The sequence below is a fragment of the Canis lupus genome, chromosome 37 (assembly GCF_003254725.2).
Source record: "Canis lupus dingo isolate Sandy chromosome 37, ASM325472v2, whole genome shotgun sequence".
Classification (NCBI taxonomy): domain Eukaryota; kingdom Metazoa; phylum Chordata; class Mammalia; order Carnivora; family Canidae; genus Canis; species Canis lupus.
In genome coordinates this window covers 5,845,498-5,864,649 of record NC_064279.1, presented here as the reverse complement: position 1 = coordinate 5,864,649, position 19,152 = coordinate 5,845,498, and the positions used below count along the sequence as shown (strand labels likewise).

The 19,152-nt window shown below is 37.5% G+C and overlaps 2 protein-coding genes across 7 annotated transcripts in view; one reads left to right on the top strand and one right to left on the bottom strand.

The window, feature by feature from the left end:
- DNAH7 (dynein axonemal heavy chain 7) overlaps positions 1-6,740 on the top strand; it is a 241,874-nt gene extending 235,134 nt beyond the window's left edge. Inside the window, 2 exon segments of the mRNA XM_025442048.3 lie at positions 411-514; positions 4,603-6,740. Of these exon segments, the coding sequence (XP_025297833.3) occupies positions 411-514; positions 4,603-4,809 (311 nt within the window). The 3' untranslated portion in view covers positions 4,810-6,740.
- Positions 4,999-19,152, bottom strand: part of SLC39A10 (solute carrier family 39 member 10) — a 136,464-nt gene continuing 122,310 nt past the window's right edge. For all 6 annotated transcript variants that reach the window (XM_025442050.3, XM_025442054.3, XM_035710787.2 and 3 more), the window contains 2 exons: positions 12,927-13,117; positions 4,999-7,800 (listed from right to left, as the gene is read on the bottom strand). In XM_025442050.3, the coding sequence (XP_025297835.1) occupies positions 7,642-7,800; positions 12,927-13,117 (350 nt within the window). In that variant the 3' untranslated portion in view covers positions 4,999-7,641. The remainder of the gene's footprint in view (positions 7,801-12,926; positions 13,118-19,152) is intronic.

The window sequence follows — 19,152 nt, the reverse complement described above, 5'->3', positions numbered from 1 at the left end:
CTACATTAAGAACTTTTCTTGCAGCTTTCATGGCCCCTGACATTATGATCACTGGGCAACTAAACATATAAATCTGATACTACTAAAAAAAAAAAAAAAAAAGCAAAACAAACAAAAAAAACATATAAATCTGATACCGTTCACCTAAACTGAGAACTTCCCACAGACTAAAATTCCATTTCTCTTTTATCTTCCACATCTAATCTTACTATTGAATTAACTAGGCAAAGCCTAGATAGGCTTATGTATGTTAAGACGAAGCACTCAGAATACTGCTTTTACTTTAGTACAAGTCGAGGCTGCAGTCGACCTTGGTATCATCTGCAGAGCACTCACAGGAATTTCAGATTCAGAATTTGATCAATATGCATGTTTAAACCGTTGTATTAACCTGCTTCTTTTGTATTTAGGGGTTTTCATTCATGGATTATTTCTGGATGGAGCTTCCTGGAATAGAAAGATCAAGAAACTTGCAGAATCACATCCCAAAATTCTTTATGATACGATGCCTGTGGTTAGTATTTGATCTGTGGAAGCGATCGGGGTACTAACACACACACACACACACACACACACACACACACACACACACACTAATACATACCGTCAATTCTCATTCACAGCACTTCTGTTTTATCAATTTCCTCCTGAGCACTGAATTAGCCAATACTGAACCACAGCTCCTAGGAGAAATATAAGATTAAGTTTCCACGATCCTCTGCTCACATTACGGTTAACTGATCAACACATAATCTTGTTTTATGTTTCATTTAAAAATGCCTTACTTTTGACTAATGAACATCAAACCTCATGGATGGCTCTGCAACTCTCGCCTGAACGAACCATATAGTATTTTCTCCCTAAGACTCATCACGGCCTTCGCGCACTCAGGAACACTAGATAGCACCTGAGCACTACACTTAGGAGCCGTTTTAAACAGGGAACCCACTAACAACAACAACAAAAAAAAATGCCAAAAACTTGGTATTAAATAACTCATCAAAAGGAAATGCGCTTACATTTATTTGTAGGAGTTGAAATAGAAAAGCAGAATGTGACCAGGTTCAACCTCAGCTGGGAATCGTGCTTGTTTGGTGAATCACATTTTTTGAGGCTCTGAACATGCTATAAAGGACCATAAAGCAGATTTGCAAATACAGAATCCAGGAAGAATGAGAATTGACTGTATCTATGTATCCATATGTGCATACATACACAAAAATTGTATTTCTTAAAAAAAGAAAAGAAATTATATTTCTTACATATACCTTGACCTAAAAATGATGCTTATAGAGATTGCTCTATGAAAACCATCCACATACAAGCTTCTGTTTCCTAGGAACCTATCTTCAGCATGGGCCAGCTAACCCATGGAAGATACGGTTTCCATCTGTTACTGCATCATGAGGAAATGACTAGATAGATTTCCACACACTTGGAAAGGCCAGTCTGGGATGGTGTGATGAAAATAGGCTGTGGATTTACATGTACTGTGGGACACTGGGAGCAGCTCAGACGGGCAGAAATCCTAACAGGTACACTGAGGGATCAGCCAAGAGCCAGTTGCAAGAAACCTGCCCTATATGCTAAGATACTATGTATGGACAGAGTTTTAAATAGGAGATCCAGATTCAAAGTCACAGGGCAATCGTTTACGATTTTAGGAGTTGATTGGGATAGAACTTCTATTACATGGAAACTCTTTTAAGGTAGATTGCAATGAATACAAGGGATTTATAAGTGGATGATTCTCTTGAAGTCAGTGAAAAGAATTCTCATTAAGAAAATGTGTTCTTGGCTAAAATGAAATACACTCAGCTTAAGTATTGTTGAGTCCGTATATGTAACTCTGTCTGAAAAACTGCTTTATGGATTCCACAGTAATGGGGGAGAAACACAGCCTAGCATCCCTATTAACTCCTTCATACAATTTATTTTGACCTGAGAAACCTAAAAGAGGGCTCTGAACAGCAGGGCTGTCAAGCCATTATCCCCTAAAGAATTGCTATTAGTTGAAAAAGAATTTCAATTAGATTTTAAAACAAAACACTATTTCATCATTATGATCAGTTTGCTCTTCACTCTCATATTCAGAACAACTTGTCAATCTTTTTTTTTTTTTTTTAGATTGGTTAGGTTTAACAGTGCTTAATACTTTAGGAACTTGGCTAATGACTTTCTAAAAATAAAATGGGTTTACTGTAGTTATAAAGGAAAGCAACTAGGTTATAAACAGCACAATATATGTAATAGCCCCCTTTAAAATAGTCACCTAAAATGGGGAGGTGACCTAAGTTCTGAAATCACTGACAAAAATCCTTTCAGATTTTTTGAGATTGACCTTTATTAAATACATACAGTGACATGATTATCAATGGTGGTGGTTCTCTTTAAAAGTATGTACGATTTTGTTGCTGTTTTTAATGTAAACAGTGAAAAAATCATCCCCAGAAAAGTATGGTGAAGAGGTGAAGAATACATGGATAACATTATGCACTAAAAATGCCTATGAATAAACTTACCCAAGGAGGTGAAAGACCTGTACTGTGAAAACTATAACCCATTGATGAGAGAAATTGAAAACAACACAAACAGAAAGATATTCTATACTCATGGATCAGAAGAATTAATAGTTAAAATGTCCATACGACCCAAAGAGACCTATAGATTTTATGTAATCCCTATCAAAATACCAACAGCTTTGTTCACGGAACTAGAACAAATAGCAAAATTTGTATGGAACCATAAAACATCCTGAATACCAAAGCAATCCTGAGAAAAAAAGAACAAAGCTGAAGATATCACAATTCCAGATTGTGAGGTATACACAAAGCCACCTAATCAAAATAGTGTGGTACTGGCACAAATACACATAGATCAACTGAACAGAATAGAGAACCCAGGAATAAACCCAAACTTACATGACTAATTAATCTACCATGAAGGAGGCAAGAACATCCAATGGGGAAAAGACTGTGTCTTCAACAAATGGTGCTGGTTAAACTGGACAGCTTACATGCAAAAGAATGAAACCAGACCATTTTCTTACACCATACACAAAAATAAATTCAAAATGGATTGAAGACCAAAATACAGGACCTGAAACCATAAAATGCCTAAAAGAAAACATAGGCAGTAATCTTGTTAGCATTGGGTTTACACCATTTTTCTAGATAGGTCTCCTGAGGCAAGGGAAACAAACTATTGGGACTGCAATAAAATAAAAAGGTTTTGCATAAAACCATCAACAAAACAAAAAGGCAGCCTATTGAATGGGGGGGGGGGAGATATTTGCAAACGATTGTATCCAATAAGGGGTTAATATCCAAAGTGTATAAAGAACATATAACTCAAGAGCAAATAACCAATTAAATTGGAAAACTGTCTGCTCAGGTCCTCTGCCCAAGACCACCTACACATGGTAAACAGAAACATGAAAGGATGCTCTCACTGATCATTGTGGAAATGCAAAGGAAAACCACAACGAGGTTATCACCTGACACTTGTCCAAATTGCTAGAATCAAAAACAACAACAAACAAAACAAGAAATAGCAAGTGTTGGCGAGGATGTGGAGAAAAAGGACCCCTCGTGCACTGTTGGTGGGAATGCAAAGTGATGCAGCCACTGTGCAAAACAGTATGGAGGCTCCTCAAAAAATTAAAAATAGAAATACCCTGTGATCCAGTAATTCCACTCCTGGGTATTTACTCAAAGATAAAAACACTAATAGAAAAGATATGATTATTGCAGTTATTTACAACAGTCAAGGAAGCATACCAAGTTCTATTGACAGACGACTGAATAAAGATGTGGATATATATGCATATATTATATATAATATTGCATAGAATTATTCAGCCATAGAAGAATGAAATCTTGCCATTTACAACAACATGGATGGACCTAGGGGGTATCATGGTAAGTGAAAGAAGTCAGAAAAAGAAATGGCTTATGATTTCACTCATGTGGAGTGAAACAAAACAAATGAACAGAGAAACTCAGACCAAAAACCCCCAGACTCTTAAAAGAGCAAATCGGTGGTTGCTACAGGGGACATGGGGGGTCAGGGAGAGGGTAGATGGAATAGATAAGGGGGGTTAAGAAGTATAAACTTGCATTATATAATGAGTACGCAGATGCAAAGTACAATATAGGGAATATAGTAAGATCGCAGTAATGATATTTGGTGACATTTGGGGAGTACACTTGGTGAGTGGAGTGATGCACGGAATTGTCGAATCATGTTGTACACCTGAAACTAATATAAACAATTATATTTCAACTTTTAAAAGAGCTAAAACAATTACAAATGTTTTGAACAATGGCAGCAATTGCTTACAAAAAAGTAAAATCTATTTGGGCCACAGAAATTTGCTGATATTGGGATGCCCAGGTGGCTCAGCAGTTGAGCGTCTGCCTTCGGCTCAGGGCGTGATCTCTGGATCCAGGATCCAGTCCCACATCGGGCTCCCTGCGAGGAGCCTGCTTCTCCCTCTGTGTGTGTCTCATAATTTGCTGACATAGAACTTGAATATCCTATTAGGTTCAAATATAAATGTAATGACCTTGACCTAAATAAGTTTTCTGCACTTTCTTCCAGATGTGGCTAAAGCCCTGTAAGAGGGCAGACATACCAGAACGACCAAGCTATGTTGCTCCACTGTATAAGACAAGTGAGCGGAGAGGAACATTATCCACCACTGGCCATTCTACAAATTTTGTTATTGCCATGACTCTTCCCTCTGATCAACCCATGGAGCACTGGATTGGACGGGGTGTAGCATTATTATGTCAACTTAATTCGTAATTAGAAGATACCATTTCCCTGTTACCGTTTTCTTGTTAGATGGTTGGTTGAGTAGTAAGTATAAACACTTGGGTTTAAGTCAATTTCACTAAAGCTGTACTTATAATTTTATGTGCAAATGCAACCTAGATTTAAAATGACTCCTACTTCAGTGTAAGGAAATGTTCTGAAATAAAACACACTGGTACATTTACTCTTTCTGAATAACTTTATTTTGGGAGAGTTCCATAAGCATTAGGAACATACATAAAATGACACACCACTGTTGACAATGAAAAAAAAAAACAGCATTTGATCATTTCCAGCTTTATGAATTTTTAAAAAATGATTCAGTTACAAACAAACAAAAGTTTAGATATTTTAGCAAGTATCACCTTGCAGGACCATAATCATATTTAAGCCACTGACTGTTAATGGAAAAAATTCACACTGCATCTAGTTACTATAGTATTTCTACGCATAATCACAGCTGATTGAATGCAATGTGATATACACCAAAATTCATATGGATGTCACACAGTGACAGCATTGTACAAGTAACATTAATGACCTCCAACACACACGTGTTAAATTAGACTGGTCAAGCTAAATGGAATGTTGGAGCCAAACAGAAATGTAGTGGAATTCAGATTGTCTAGTAAGACTTGAAACTATACATTAGAATGATGTGGAAACTAAATGATGGTGGAACCCTAACAAAATACTAGCAGCAACTGTTACAGCCCTCTTAATAGGTTAAAAAAATCTAGCAGATGAAGATAATACCACTTTTGAGAGAATATAAAACTTTAAATATACTTCAGCAGAACTTGTTTGCTTTAAACCAGACCTTTAAGACTGGGAGTATATTCCAACTGTTGCTTTTTCATAAAAGTCTTAAAATTAAGCAGATTTAATGCTGGAATGCAGAAACCTCCTTGGGTATAAAAATGCAAAAAAGAACTATAAATATATCTTGGTTCAGAAAGCAAGATATTTTAATCACTCCAAGTTGGCAGTACTAAATAAAATATCAGCACCTTTTAGCTAGGTTGCTTGAAGGGCCAAGCAATGAGATGAGGACTGTGCTAAGTCAGTGCCCAATGCGGAAAATATTCTATGTGGAAAAAAACAAAAACAAACCAACCTCTACTTATTACAGGAGGCCTTGGAGAAAGCCAGGAATAATTTTTCAAATTCAGGCATAAATCAAGGCAATAACACCTAAGCTTCCTTACTTACAGCATAAAGAAGAAACACTGGCAATACTCTTACTACCTGGATACATGTGCTGCTCTCAAAGTTTTATTTTTTTGTTTAAAGTTCATGAAGTAAGAGGAAAGGAGTTGAGGAGAGAAGGAGGGCGAAATGCAAACACTCTAAATGGAATGGAAGGAGTTTGGCTCTTAAATATTTGAACGTTACGATTTTTAAAGCAGCTGCATTGGTAGCCAAGCAGATTAAAACAAAGCTGCCTGCACAGAGTTCAAATACAGTTTACCTGGCATAAATGAAGACCATGTGGCACCAGATGTAAACAGAAAGCTACATGCAGTATGACTAGTAAACTACAAATTATTAGGCCAAAATGCAGGATCAACATGGCTTGCACTTCTCACAAGTCACCCGATTGTGGTGGAGCAGGGCACCTCTCCGGACCAGTCCCCATCAGGCACCAGCAGCGTATCTTGGCACAGAAGGATCAAGCGGTTTCAGCTGCATTACTAAGTGTCTCTTCCAAGTCACCTGGGACCGGGACACCATGGCATCCATGGGGATTATCCTCATAACCCTTTCTAACCGATTGTGGACGTGGTAAACCTGGGTTCCTGCCGGTCACGGCGTGTGTTCTAGGTTCCAGAACCAGGCCGGTAAAGCAATGCATTACGTTCAGAACTTAAATTTCCCAAATAACTAGTTAGTACTGTTAATACAGGAAAACTGAATATTTAGACCATGTTTGGGTTCTTCTATTTTCTGGTATCTCCTAGAGGGTTATTACATTTTTAACGAAAAAAACAAAAAACAAAAAACAAAAACATTTTACCACATGCTGCAAACTCCCTGCCCCCACCAAAAATCCCCAAACAAAAACAAAATTGAAGTTTGAAAGAAAAAACAAACAAAACACCCAAACACCAAGTATAATATTAATACAAAGAACCTTTCATTAAACTGAAGCTCACACAAACATACAATCACAAAGTTCAGTAGTTTAGGCTGCAAGTTTAAACACTATGCCAATATATACAAAAATAGTAACTCTAGATTCAAGAATAGGGCTTTTCCCAACGCTAAGTTCATACGCTAACGCAGCCTGAGCTTTCCTCTAGTTCCTACAGCCTACTTTATGCAGTTTCAAAATTGTATCGAGTTGATCCCCATTACCTTAGGTATGTATGTAACTGGATTCAAGGACACTACAATTCATTTTTAGCACAAAGAAAAGTCTGCCCCAAGTCCATTTAAAATATTTTTAAAGTTTAAGTGATTTTTTTGGTTCAATTTCTATTTCTGCATAGCCACAGAAGTTTCTACTACCAAAGAGACTACTTTAGTGTTTTATATGATTTTTTTTTTTTTTAAAGTCTGAATCAAACCTATACCAACATTGGTTCATGGAGTCCCATTTTTCTCCTTTCTTTATCACAAGCTTTATATCGTTAAAAGATCCCTTTCGCACAGGGAAAAGCAGTACTGAGCACCAGTCTTTTGTGGTTAGGCTCAAACCTATGGAACTTGTAAGTAGTGCAAGCCACCGACTTTTCTTTGAGCAATGTGCATACAGTACTAGGAACAGATGCAAAGCTGCATGGTAACATTCTCGTAATCCACAATGATTACTGGGAATGGTTAAAACTGGAGGTCAAACACAATTTTGTCTTCATAGAGGGCAATCACCAGCATAATGGCAAATCCAAACAGCAATCCTAAATTCTGAAGAATGAATTGCCCCACTGGACAAAAGCCATGTTCTTCATTGTCACCATCACCATGCAACATTTCTGGAAGCTGGGGGGAAAAAAAAAGACCCGCAGATTCTTACAAGCAATTTTGGGTAATATTCTGCTTAATTTTTTTTAACATTCTTCTACTTTAAACTAATGAATAAAGCATAACTACAAGTAGAATTATTCTATTAAACATAATGCTAACCATGACACGTGTTTCAGCCAAACACTGACAAAGTTTATGCTCTAGCTATGTAGTAAGTAAATGCTAAATCTGTTCCCCCCTAAACCCTGAACAAATGCAAATATATGCACTAGGTATATATTTAAAGTTACCATTCACTGACCTGGTCATTTATGGCATTTGCTTTATGCTAAAGTAGAAGACAACTTATTATTGCCAATAAAACTCTCCAGGAAAGACCACAATTCTCAGAATCACTGAAAATGTTAAGATTCTTTGGGGAGATATCTAGTTCAAAACGGTTTCATTTCTTTACCATTTCCATTTAAAATTCTCCTATCCAACTGCATGTGAAAGCATGGATGGACATTTATAGACGGCTCCTAATTTGTTATTTCTATGCCCTTAAGCCATTATTTTCCTTGCAAGAATAGAGAAAATAGTCTCTCAAAGCTGTCCAGCAGGACTGCTACCAAGTGGCTCTCACTGCCTTCACAGGGTACTCTAATTTCCCTAAACACGATAAAATTTCAAAAACCTGAATATTTCCAATACCTTTAAAGGCACAGTTCTTTGAAGTTTATAGTTTGATTTCTAAAGCATAAGCATATACTAGTAAAGAATAATACATACTTCAAATATAAAACTTGTCTTTAAGTAAATAAGATTTGTTAAAGAAATGCATGTGCATTATTACAAGCATAAGGTCCCTCCACCCATGTCTAATCAAAATTGTGAAAGAACTGCTACTTCCACATTTCATTTTCCTGTTCTGTGTATTGTTTTTCAAGTTTGCAGTGATTATCATCAGAACGATGACACTGATAGGCTACTCTCTTAGACTCTAAGCTTTACTCCAAACAGTATCTGGGTGCTTTTCGGTTCAGAGAGGAAAAATGCAGCATTAAGAACATAATGCCTGCCTAGGAAGAAGCACTACTGTTCTTATTAAATAATGAGTACAATTAATCCAACTGCCATATTCTGACATTGCAACAGTATATTTAACAATCCCCTCAGGGCCCTACTTGAGAACTACTTCATGCTGGTCATCTATTTTGTTCAAGAGTCTATGGCAGTAGCACATAATGGCTGATGGCAGTTACTGTTCTTTTTGAGCAGAGTTAAGTAACTGTGATAGACACCCCAGAGAGCAGAGCTGATTAACTGTCACAGAGACTATATGGGCTACAAAGCCTAAATATTTACTGTCGGTCCCTTTACAGACAGTTTGCCAACCTCTGGATTAAAACTAAACCCGGCAACTTCCCACCTGTGGTTCTAGTAAGAAGACTTTTTTTTTTTTTTCTCCTTTTCTCAAGTTTTTATCATGACAAAAAACTTTTACATCTGTCTTTCCTGAACACTGAAGCATAAGTAACATACAGGAGGTTTCACTGAAATGTCCCCTCTAGGTATGTGCTCATACCAGCCAGAAGAGGCGCCTTGTCTTCCCCACATTAAATTCAACCCTGAACGCCCACATCCATATTCGTCGATCATAACCACAGTGAAGAGCCAGCTGTACCTACTGGTATGGCCATACCTGTTAAAATGCAACAGTGCTTCCAAACTGGCTGGTAAACAGCTACTATCCAGAGCCCTTAAAACCAGCTGGACACTTCCACTTGGAGTCTGAAAGATACCTCAAACTAAAACTGCTGGTACTCTCGCTATCATACTGAATAACTGTAAATGAATGAAAACCTCTCTAGTCAGGGTCTTTCTAAAACAAAAATATCATGTCATTGTTGCTTAAACCTTGTAATGGTTCCTCAAAACTTACAAGATAAATTCTCATTTTTTTTTATAGCACTGAATTTTATGTGACTCTCATTATCTGGCCAACATCTATCTGATGACGGTGGATGTAATTTTTTAATCCATTTATTTTTCCACTTACCATGAGAAAAAAAAAATTGTCATTAAAATTCTAAAATATATGTGGGTAGTTTTCCCTCTTTGACATTTAGGGTGTTTCCAATGTAATTAGAAAATTACAAATGCTGCTGCAAAAATACTTTAATACAGTTTTATTTTTGTTTGCTTGTTTTCTTAGCAGTAGTCATGTTAGGTTATTTCCTCAGCATACAGTCCCAGGAGTAGACTCACTGGTTAAAGGAACAATGCTATTCATTACTCTTTCTCATTTGCCCTTTCCTCTTGCTTCTAATAAACTCTTCTGTAGCTTTTAAGATTCAGCTCAGATTTCCCATTCCAGAAAAACTTCCCTCATTTTCCCTCCCATTTTTAGCCAGCCTCTCTCCGTAGTTCCGCAAACATGGTGCACTATTCTATCATAAGCCATTATCAGAAGAATTCTAATTAATAGCTACTTTTCTTCTTCATTAGACTTTAAGTCCTTACTGTAAAGATTATCTTTCTTCTTTTTTACATCTTCAGCTTCCTAGTATAAGAATTAACTCATTCATTTTTCATTCAACTAACTGTGACCTACTTCTCTAGGAGTAAATGAAATACTACCAAAAAAGCTTACCCTCCCAGAACTAATCCAAGAGGGGATACAATGAGCTCAATAAATAAAATGCTTAGTGTGCTATTAATAGATCGAGATACAAGTGCAAAGGAGAAAAAAAGTAAAATAGGAATAGAGGGGTAGAGGTTGAAATTTTAGATGGGAAGCTTCATAAGGAGTGAGGGGGCCAGCCAAGAGGATGTCTGCAGGCAAAATATTCCACATGGAGTGACCATCAAGAGCCAGGCCCCTGAGGCAGTGTGCACCTCCTGGGGGCAAGGGAGAGAAGATGAGGTAAAGTCAGAGTAATGAGGGAGTGGGCAGCCTGGGTGGCTCAGTGGTTTAGCACCGCTTTCTGCCCAGGGCGTGATTCTGGAGACCCGGGACTGAGTCCCAGAGTCCCAAGTCAGGCTCCCTGCATGCAGCCTGCTTCTCCCTCTGCCTGTGTCTCTGCCTCTTTCTCTCTCACCCTCATTCTGTCTGTCTCTCATGAATAAATAAAATATTTTAAAAAAGAAAAAAAGAAATGAAGGAGAGGCAAGAGGAGGGAGAGGAATTCACAAGGAGCCATTGAAGAGTTTGAAGCACTTAGGTGACAAGACTGTTGACTCAATGTCGTAGACAAGTCAACAGCAGAAACAGGGAGAGTTAGAAGATGGGGACAGCAGAGGTAGTTAGGAAGCGGAGGTCTCCCAGGACCTAGGATGAGCCAGAGGTGGAGCAGACAGAGAAGAGAGCTGAGTCAAAGAATAATAATCAGGGTTTTGATCTGAGCAACCAGAAGAATGGAACCATCATTTATAAGACAGAGAACCCTATAGAAGTTGCTGGTCCAATGAGTTAAGGCTGGCAAATCTCAAGAGTTGGGCTCTAAACATACTCTAAGCTTACAGTTCCTGGCAGACATTCAGGGAAGCAGGTGGAGTTAAAGAAAAGGTCTGGGCTAAAGACATAAATGTAGGAATTACTGGCCATTAAATTTTTAAAGTCATGAGACTAAATGACATTACCTAGAGGGCCCTCACCAGCATTTACAGGTGGGGAGAAGAGGAAGGTCAGAAAACAAGCTGAGAAAGGCCAGAAAGGTGGTGAGCCAGTAACAATGGAGATGTAACAAAAGCAATCTGGCCCAGCAGTTGGGGAGGACACCTGCTGAGGTCAGACTCAAGAAAGAAGAGAATTAGAAAATAAGGGTGATTTGCATGACAAAGAAAGAAAAACCGGTAGTTGAGGACTAAAATGGAAACTGGAGGGCAGCCCTGGTGGCTCAGTGGTTTAGCACCACCTTCAGCTCAGGGCCTGATCCTGGAGATCCAGGATCCGTCCCACTTCGGGCTCCCTGCATGGAGCCTGCTTCTCCCTCTGCCTGTGTCTCTGCCTCTCTCTCTCTCTCTCTCTGTCTCTCTCATGAATGAATGAATGAATGAATGAATGGAAGCTGGAGTTAAGAAAATCCCTCCCTCCTACCTCTGTAGGTGAGAAGTACAGGAGGTTTAAATGCTCATAGAAATGATCCAGCAGAGAGGGGAAAATGGACACAGAAAGGGGAGAATTTCAGGGAGTTAGTAAAAAGGGACAAGCTCCAGGGAGCGGCTGTAAGGAGCTGACATCAGCGAGGAGAGGAGAAGAGAGGAGTAGAAATGGTGATGGGAACAGGTGGGAAGTTGTCTCCAGGGCTTCAGTATTCTCCTTAAGTAGGAAGTAAGGTAACAGGCTGGGCATGGAGACAGGAAGTGAAGTGCTGGAGTCTAAGAAAAGACCAGGAAATGGCGAACTCTAGGTATAGAAGGTCAACGGTTTTTATTTTTTGTTAATATTTTCTAGACTTTCTACTACAAGCAGACAATAATTCTGTGATTAAAGATTAAGGTTATATAATTTTGAAATGAGACTAACAGATCCAATCAGGAGGAAAAGTGAACATAATATCCAAAGACAAAAATTAATCAAAATGCTAGTTCTACAAATATTTAACATATTTAAGATACGAAGGTAAAATTAAAACTATTTGCTAGTTTTATGTAGATTTTAGATTATATTTCTTAATCTCAGATTAGAAATTAGATTTAGATTTGTTAACTTTAAAGTCAGAAATAAGGAAAATTACATAAATCCCTAGGAACATATACCACTTTCTGCAGAAGATTGGCTTCCCTAAGAAGTGTATTATTTATTTGCCATAAAACAAGCCCAAAGAATTACTCTACTAATAATAACAAAGTACTTACATCCTAATGTTATAAAATCTACAAAGTATATAATTATCTCTAAATGTTGATGATTACACTTTGAATACTAATATCCCTGCTCAAAAATTCTTGGCATCTCAATGGATTTCCAAAGAAATCTTCCTACTTAATTTTAATTGTCTTTCTCTAACAGACTACTTAGGATATCATATGTTTTAAAATGGGGCATGTATTTTTAAAAAATAGTCTTTCAAACTACATCCAAAGACTTCTTCCATTTTTTGGAAGGTGCATTCTATTTACAGATTTAGTAGTAACAAAAATACAAAATATCTTACCATATCCACCAAGGCTACATAAAGGAACATGCCAGCAGTGATTGCAAAGATCCAGAGTGTGATGTTATTGGCATACTGACCAACAGCTGTGCCTATAAGCATGCCTATGTAAGCCATCATGGCAGAGAGGAGGTTGTATACAATTGCTTGCTTTACAGTCATGCCCGCTTTAAGAAGAACTGCAAAATCACCTGCAGTAAAGACATAATGTGAGAGTTTTACAACCATAGGCTTTTACACACAGATTTTAGGGAAAAAAAATTAGAAAACAAAATTAAGAATTGACATAAAAAGATAACACCTTTAATAACTGAAACTTTGTTATAAAAATTTATTTTTTTATTTAGTAAATTAAACCCAATACGTGTAAAACTTGAGTAAATCTCAACAGGCATGCTACTCAAAGACAGTCTGAAAGGTTATATATGATTCCATTTATAGGAGATCTCAGAAAGGTAAAACTATAGTGATGAAGAACATGCCGAGGTTGCCCAAGGCAGGGGTGGGCAAAGGGTGTGACTACAAAGGTCCTGCATGAAGGGACTCGTTGGGATGATGGAATTCTTCTGTATCCTGACGGCAGTGGTGGTTGTTAAAGAAATCTATATACATGTTAAAATTCAAAGAATGTACATCAAAAGGGTCACTTTTCTGTAGAATGTGAAATGTAATTTTTTTAAAAAAGATCAGAAAACATAATAGAAAAAAAGAACTTGGTCACTGCTCTTCCTGTAACAAAGTTCTCTACTCTGATCTCTGCCCTATTTTCAAAGGGAAATGGCCTTAGAAAGAAGAGAGGTAACAGACTCTTTAATATTGTATGCTGTTTATATTTGTTTAGTTTTTCCAGAAAAAAATTAATCTTAATTCTAAAAATACTAAAAATGTAAAAATAGAGACTTTCTCACTCGTGTGTCAATAGTTGGGACCACTAGAAAAAAACGTTAGATAGTGCTCAGAAACTTTACTAGAAAAACAAATACTGCTAAGAAATAATAGTCTTAAAACTAACGGGTCAAAATCAGTAATTTCAACTAATTAGAACAACTCTTTTGTTTGTCTTAGTCACTAAACGTACAAACATTCAATCAGTCATTGAACACTTAGCAGTGCAAGGTATTACTGGAATACTGGGGCATCTCTTTACCTTAAGAACCCATTTTGGGGGCACCTGGCTGGCTCAGTTGGAAGAGCACACGACTTGATCTCAGGGTCATGAGTTTGAGCCCCATGCTAGGGCTTGAGATTACACACACATACGTACATACATACACTTTCAAAGAAGGCATCTTAATTTTATGTGACGTTTTCTTTTTTAATTCTTATGGTCACAAAGTTCTAATTTATAACAGATAGGAAGACATTAACAGAAAAATTAGCTGGGAGATTATCTACCAGTGGCTTCTAGACTGCTATTCTCCAGTTTCTACCTAACATTACTCTCCTTGCATCTTTTCCTAAAAGTCTTTTGTCTTTTGGAATATTTTCCAAATATTTCTTCACAGTCCTTACCATCTTTTCATTTTTAACAAGTCTCTTTTGTGTAGAGTTAATTTTTATGAAGTTCATTTATTACTTTTTTCCTCAATGGATCATGCTTTTGGCATTGTGTCTAAGAAAACTTGCCTAATCCAAGAACACAAATATATTCTTGTATGTTTTCTTCTAGTGATACAGGTAACCCCCACTTTTCAAAAGTTCACATTACAGCCACTTCACTTTTATTAGAGACCTACATTAGTACCTGCTTTCCTTAACAAAACCAAACAAAACATCTGAAGAGGATATTCCCTTTTAAGAAAAAAGAAAAAAAGTGAAAACAGCCTTTGTTTTGCAGTGAGCCGCTGTGCAGGCGGCATGCACCCCAAGCGGCCAAGAGCGGCCCACCCAGCTCCTTCCCCAGGAGAAGACTTTGTGCATCTGTGCTTTATCTCTGTTGTGTGCCTCCAACAGCAAGATGTCTCCTCACGTATCAAAAAGCCTGCGAGGTTATTTTGTGAGTCTAGGAATGCCCCAAACCCTCTCCATATAAATTAACAGCAAATCCTTCTAATTTTAAGCCATTTTAGCTTACAAAAGGTTTCAACAGGGACACTATTTTGGATAGCAAGGGAAACCTGTATTCTATTTTTAAATATTTTATTTATTAATTTGGGAGAAAAGTGAGAGACAGAGCGTGCATGCAGAGGCATGGGGAGCAGCAGGCAGAGGGAGACGGAGAAGCAGGCTCCCCAGAGAGCCTGACCCGGGGCTCAATCCCAGGACCCTGGGATCATGACCTGAACCAAAGGCAGACGCTTGACCAACTGAGCCACCCAGGCACCCCAGAAACCTGTATTTTAAAACTTTTATCTAAAGAGCATCTGAGTGCCTCAGTTAGTCCAAGTGTCCACCTGTTGATTTAGGCTGGGGTCATGATCTCAGGGCCATGAGATTGGGCATGTTGAGCATGACGCCTGCCTGGGATTCTCTCTCTCCCTCTGCACCGCTGCCCGTGTGTGCACTTTCTTTCTTTTCAAAAAGATCTTTTCAATTTAAATCAATGATCTATTTTTAGTTCTTTTGTCCTACTGTGTGAGGTTTTTTTTTTTTTTTTTTGCTTTTTGGGCCTTTTTCCTGCTACTAAATATCCAATTACTACAGTAACATTTGTTGGAAAAACTATCCTTTTGATATGGAATTTCCTTTGCACTTTATTGAAAATACTCTGGCATATACATGAGAATTCTACTTTGTTCCAGTCAATTTTGCTGTCCTTTTTCAAAATTCTTCTGGCTATCCAAGTTCCTTTCCCTTTCCACAGAAAATTTTGAAAAACCTCATTTGAAATAGCTTGCTGGTATTCTGATTGGGAATGCACTTAAACTATAAGGAAGATTGCCACCTTAAAGATACTGAATCTTCCGGTCCATAAACCTCATATACACTCTTCACACTCAAGTCGCCTTTGATTTATTTTGTGGTGATTTGCAGTTCTCACCATACGGATTCTATGTACATTTTGTTAGATTTAAACCTAAGCATTTCATGCTTTTTGGTGTTATTATAAAAGTACTTATAAAAAAATATCAATTTCCAATTGTTCATGGCTAATATATAGCAGTATAAATCATCTCTGTATAATGATCTTGTGAATGAATTATTTCATTTAAAATCTCTTTGTCCTTGTCTTATCTTAGACTACAAATTATCAAAGGTATCTATCTGCATATTTTTCTCCCTTTTTCTCCACCTTTCTCAGTAAGAACCTGTATAAACATTTCAAAAGGGGATCAAAGGAATACAGTTGGGACTTAACACCAAACAAGCAAATCTGTTCATCTTTTGAGACGTCAATATCCTTTTCTTTCTGCTGACAAAAGATATCATTAGCAGCACAACAAATGAGGTGTGCCTGCCAAAGCTGTTAATGTGATCCAATGCTATAATTATGTTAACATCTGCTAACATCAACTATTGAGATTTTTTTAAAACAAATGTGTATTTTAAAATTCTTTATTTTTGTCTTAAATAATGTATGTGTATACTTGTGTATGTGTATAAATCTATATAGTGAATGTTCAATTTTCCCTGGACAATTGAGCACATTATGAATATCTTATTTGGAAATTCTATTTACCCCTTAAATATACATGAGAGGAAAGGAAAAAGTGGATAGCACCATAGCCTCTCTTGAGCGGCATCTGAATAATAAAGATACGCTTATTTATCAAAATGTTACCTTCTTTAAATTAGAACACATTACTTAATGTTAAGAGAGTTTGGATTATCTGCCTTTCTGGATTATCCCCAATCTCATTTCCCTTTCATATGTTCTTATACAAGTTTTCTTACAAATAATTATTCAAATTTTTATAGCTCCTTACTGAAAGAGTGTGGGGAAAAAGTAAGAGAGAATCCAACAGTAATACTGCAACTTACTTAAATTTAGCTATATAAGTTTTGCAAAAACAGAAGAATAATAAATTCAGGCAATTTCATCCATTACCACACTCCAGAGCAAACATGCAATGAGAGACAAAGGTTTTCTATTTTCTCAAATGGTTTCAATTTCTGCACACCTCTTGGAGTGAATGTCCCTGAGCTGTATATCACTCTAAGGCTTAAAACTACAATTTTTCCTATCGCATTCCTAAGAACAAAACCCCCATCTGGCACACCATTAGAGAAACAGCAATCTGTTTAGAAGAGGAAAAATAAAGCTTGGAATTACTAAGGGTCAGTTTTTCATGCATTAAAATGTAATTTAAACACGTTTTCCCCCTTAGGCTATGACTTCAGTATAAAAATCTCAGAACAGTTTTATGAATTCATAATCAAAAATTTAACTAGGGCCAAAGGGGTTTTAAATCAAATAAATTATCCTGGAATGTGATATAATATGCTGCTTTGACAATATCTTAACCTGTTAACCAGGGAGAAGATGTCTCCCCTATGTACCTGCCATGTTTCTATCTCAGCATCAAGGGAAATCATCTTTCCCTTGCTTGGGAGCTTGAGGAAGATGTTTCTATACCTCTGTCTCCAGATTCTCTTCCTCTCCAAGTGAGTAAGAGTAGATAACCAGAGTAGGGCATTCATCTCGGCCTATTTTGCCAACGTGCCCATTACTGTGCCTTAAAGGCAAAAAATAGGCTCTACAATTTTTTTTTTTAAACACTTCCTACCTTTATATATCACCTCCAGTTTTGCTTTCTTCCCTAGGAGCCTAGACAGCTAGAATATGGAGTTTATATGGATTTGGTACTAAGCATTGGAGGGAAATTTTCCTTTTTCTTAAGGTTTCACTCCTTTCCTGGTAGCACAGTTCAATATACTTTAAAAGTTTTATTTTTATTTATTTATTTTTTTAGAGAGAGTGCAAGCACGTGCATGAGCTGGGGGAGAGGGAGAGATAGAATCCCAAACAGGCACTGTGCTCGATGTGGGGCTAGATGTCAAGACCGTGTGATCATGATCTGAGCCGAAATCAAGAATTGGACACTTAACCGACTGAGCCACCCAGGCGCTCCTCAATATACTTAAATTGTTGTTTCCTCTCATAGCAGTAATAACACCTGAACTTCTGGTTTGTGGGTAAAACAGGTAGACTTAGGGTCTAATGTCTCACTGAGGAGTCCTGGCCCAAGCAGAGTTCTAAAACTCAGTTTTTATAAGAGCTCTGCATTGGATATCAAGGCCTTACCTAGCCATTATATCTGTGCTGCATTTGTTTTATATGTGACTATCATTCCCTGTGTGTCACTCTTTCAAGGAGAAACTACAGAGAGATAAAGGGAGTATGTGGTAGGAAGGCAACCATCCCTAATCTCCAAACTCCCTGCTGTCAATAATCACAAAATGGCAAGACCGACTCCATTCAGGGAGCAGTAAGTGGGTAGGAAGGGAAGCTGAAGGTTTTCCCAGTATACTATGACATGTGTGTAGGACTATCCGAGTCTATCTCTAAGCAAGTTCAAAAGAAAAATGGAAGGTTAAAATTATTAGGCAATCTATAACTCACATGAAAACTGAGAGCCCTGATTTGTATTGCTACGGAATACAAATATGGCAGATTACTCTCTTACTAACATAGGAAAGAAGCGAAGAGAAGGGTATAGACAGTATCTGCACACAAAGAACCTACATTTTAATGGGGAAGACATCTAAGTTGGATATATAGTAAGTACCAAAAGAAAGACCTACTGACAGTAAGTGATAAAGTTTAGAGGAAAAGTAACCAATGCATGGGATACCAGAGGACAGTCCTGAAGTCAGGAAATAAAGACTCTGAACATGATTAAGTAGGGATACAAGTAGCAAGAGAAGCCAAAGAGGAGAAAGGTAGAGGCAGAGAAGCAGGTTCATGCACCCATGGTACGTTTGGTGAATTGTGTCTGTGTGAAGTGGAAAACATGCAATAGCAAGTAGAGTGAGTGAGGCTATAAAGGTGGGCAGAAAGGAAGGTCGCTGAGAGGAACACTAATGAATCTCAGCTTCTAACGCTCTATGTAAGGGAAGCAACCGAAAAATTCTGATTAAAGAGCAAGTCACATTTGAGAAGCCATGTTTAGGATAAGGTATACGAGATGGACTGGACAGAATGAAACTAGATATAAATACTATGGAAATTATCCAAGCAAAAGACAATAAAGACAATGATGGTTTAGTCTGGTTTAGGTAAAAAACGATGGGGCATGAACCAAGACATAAGATGTAAGACCACATGCTCGGATCCCTGGGTGGG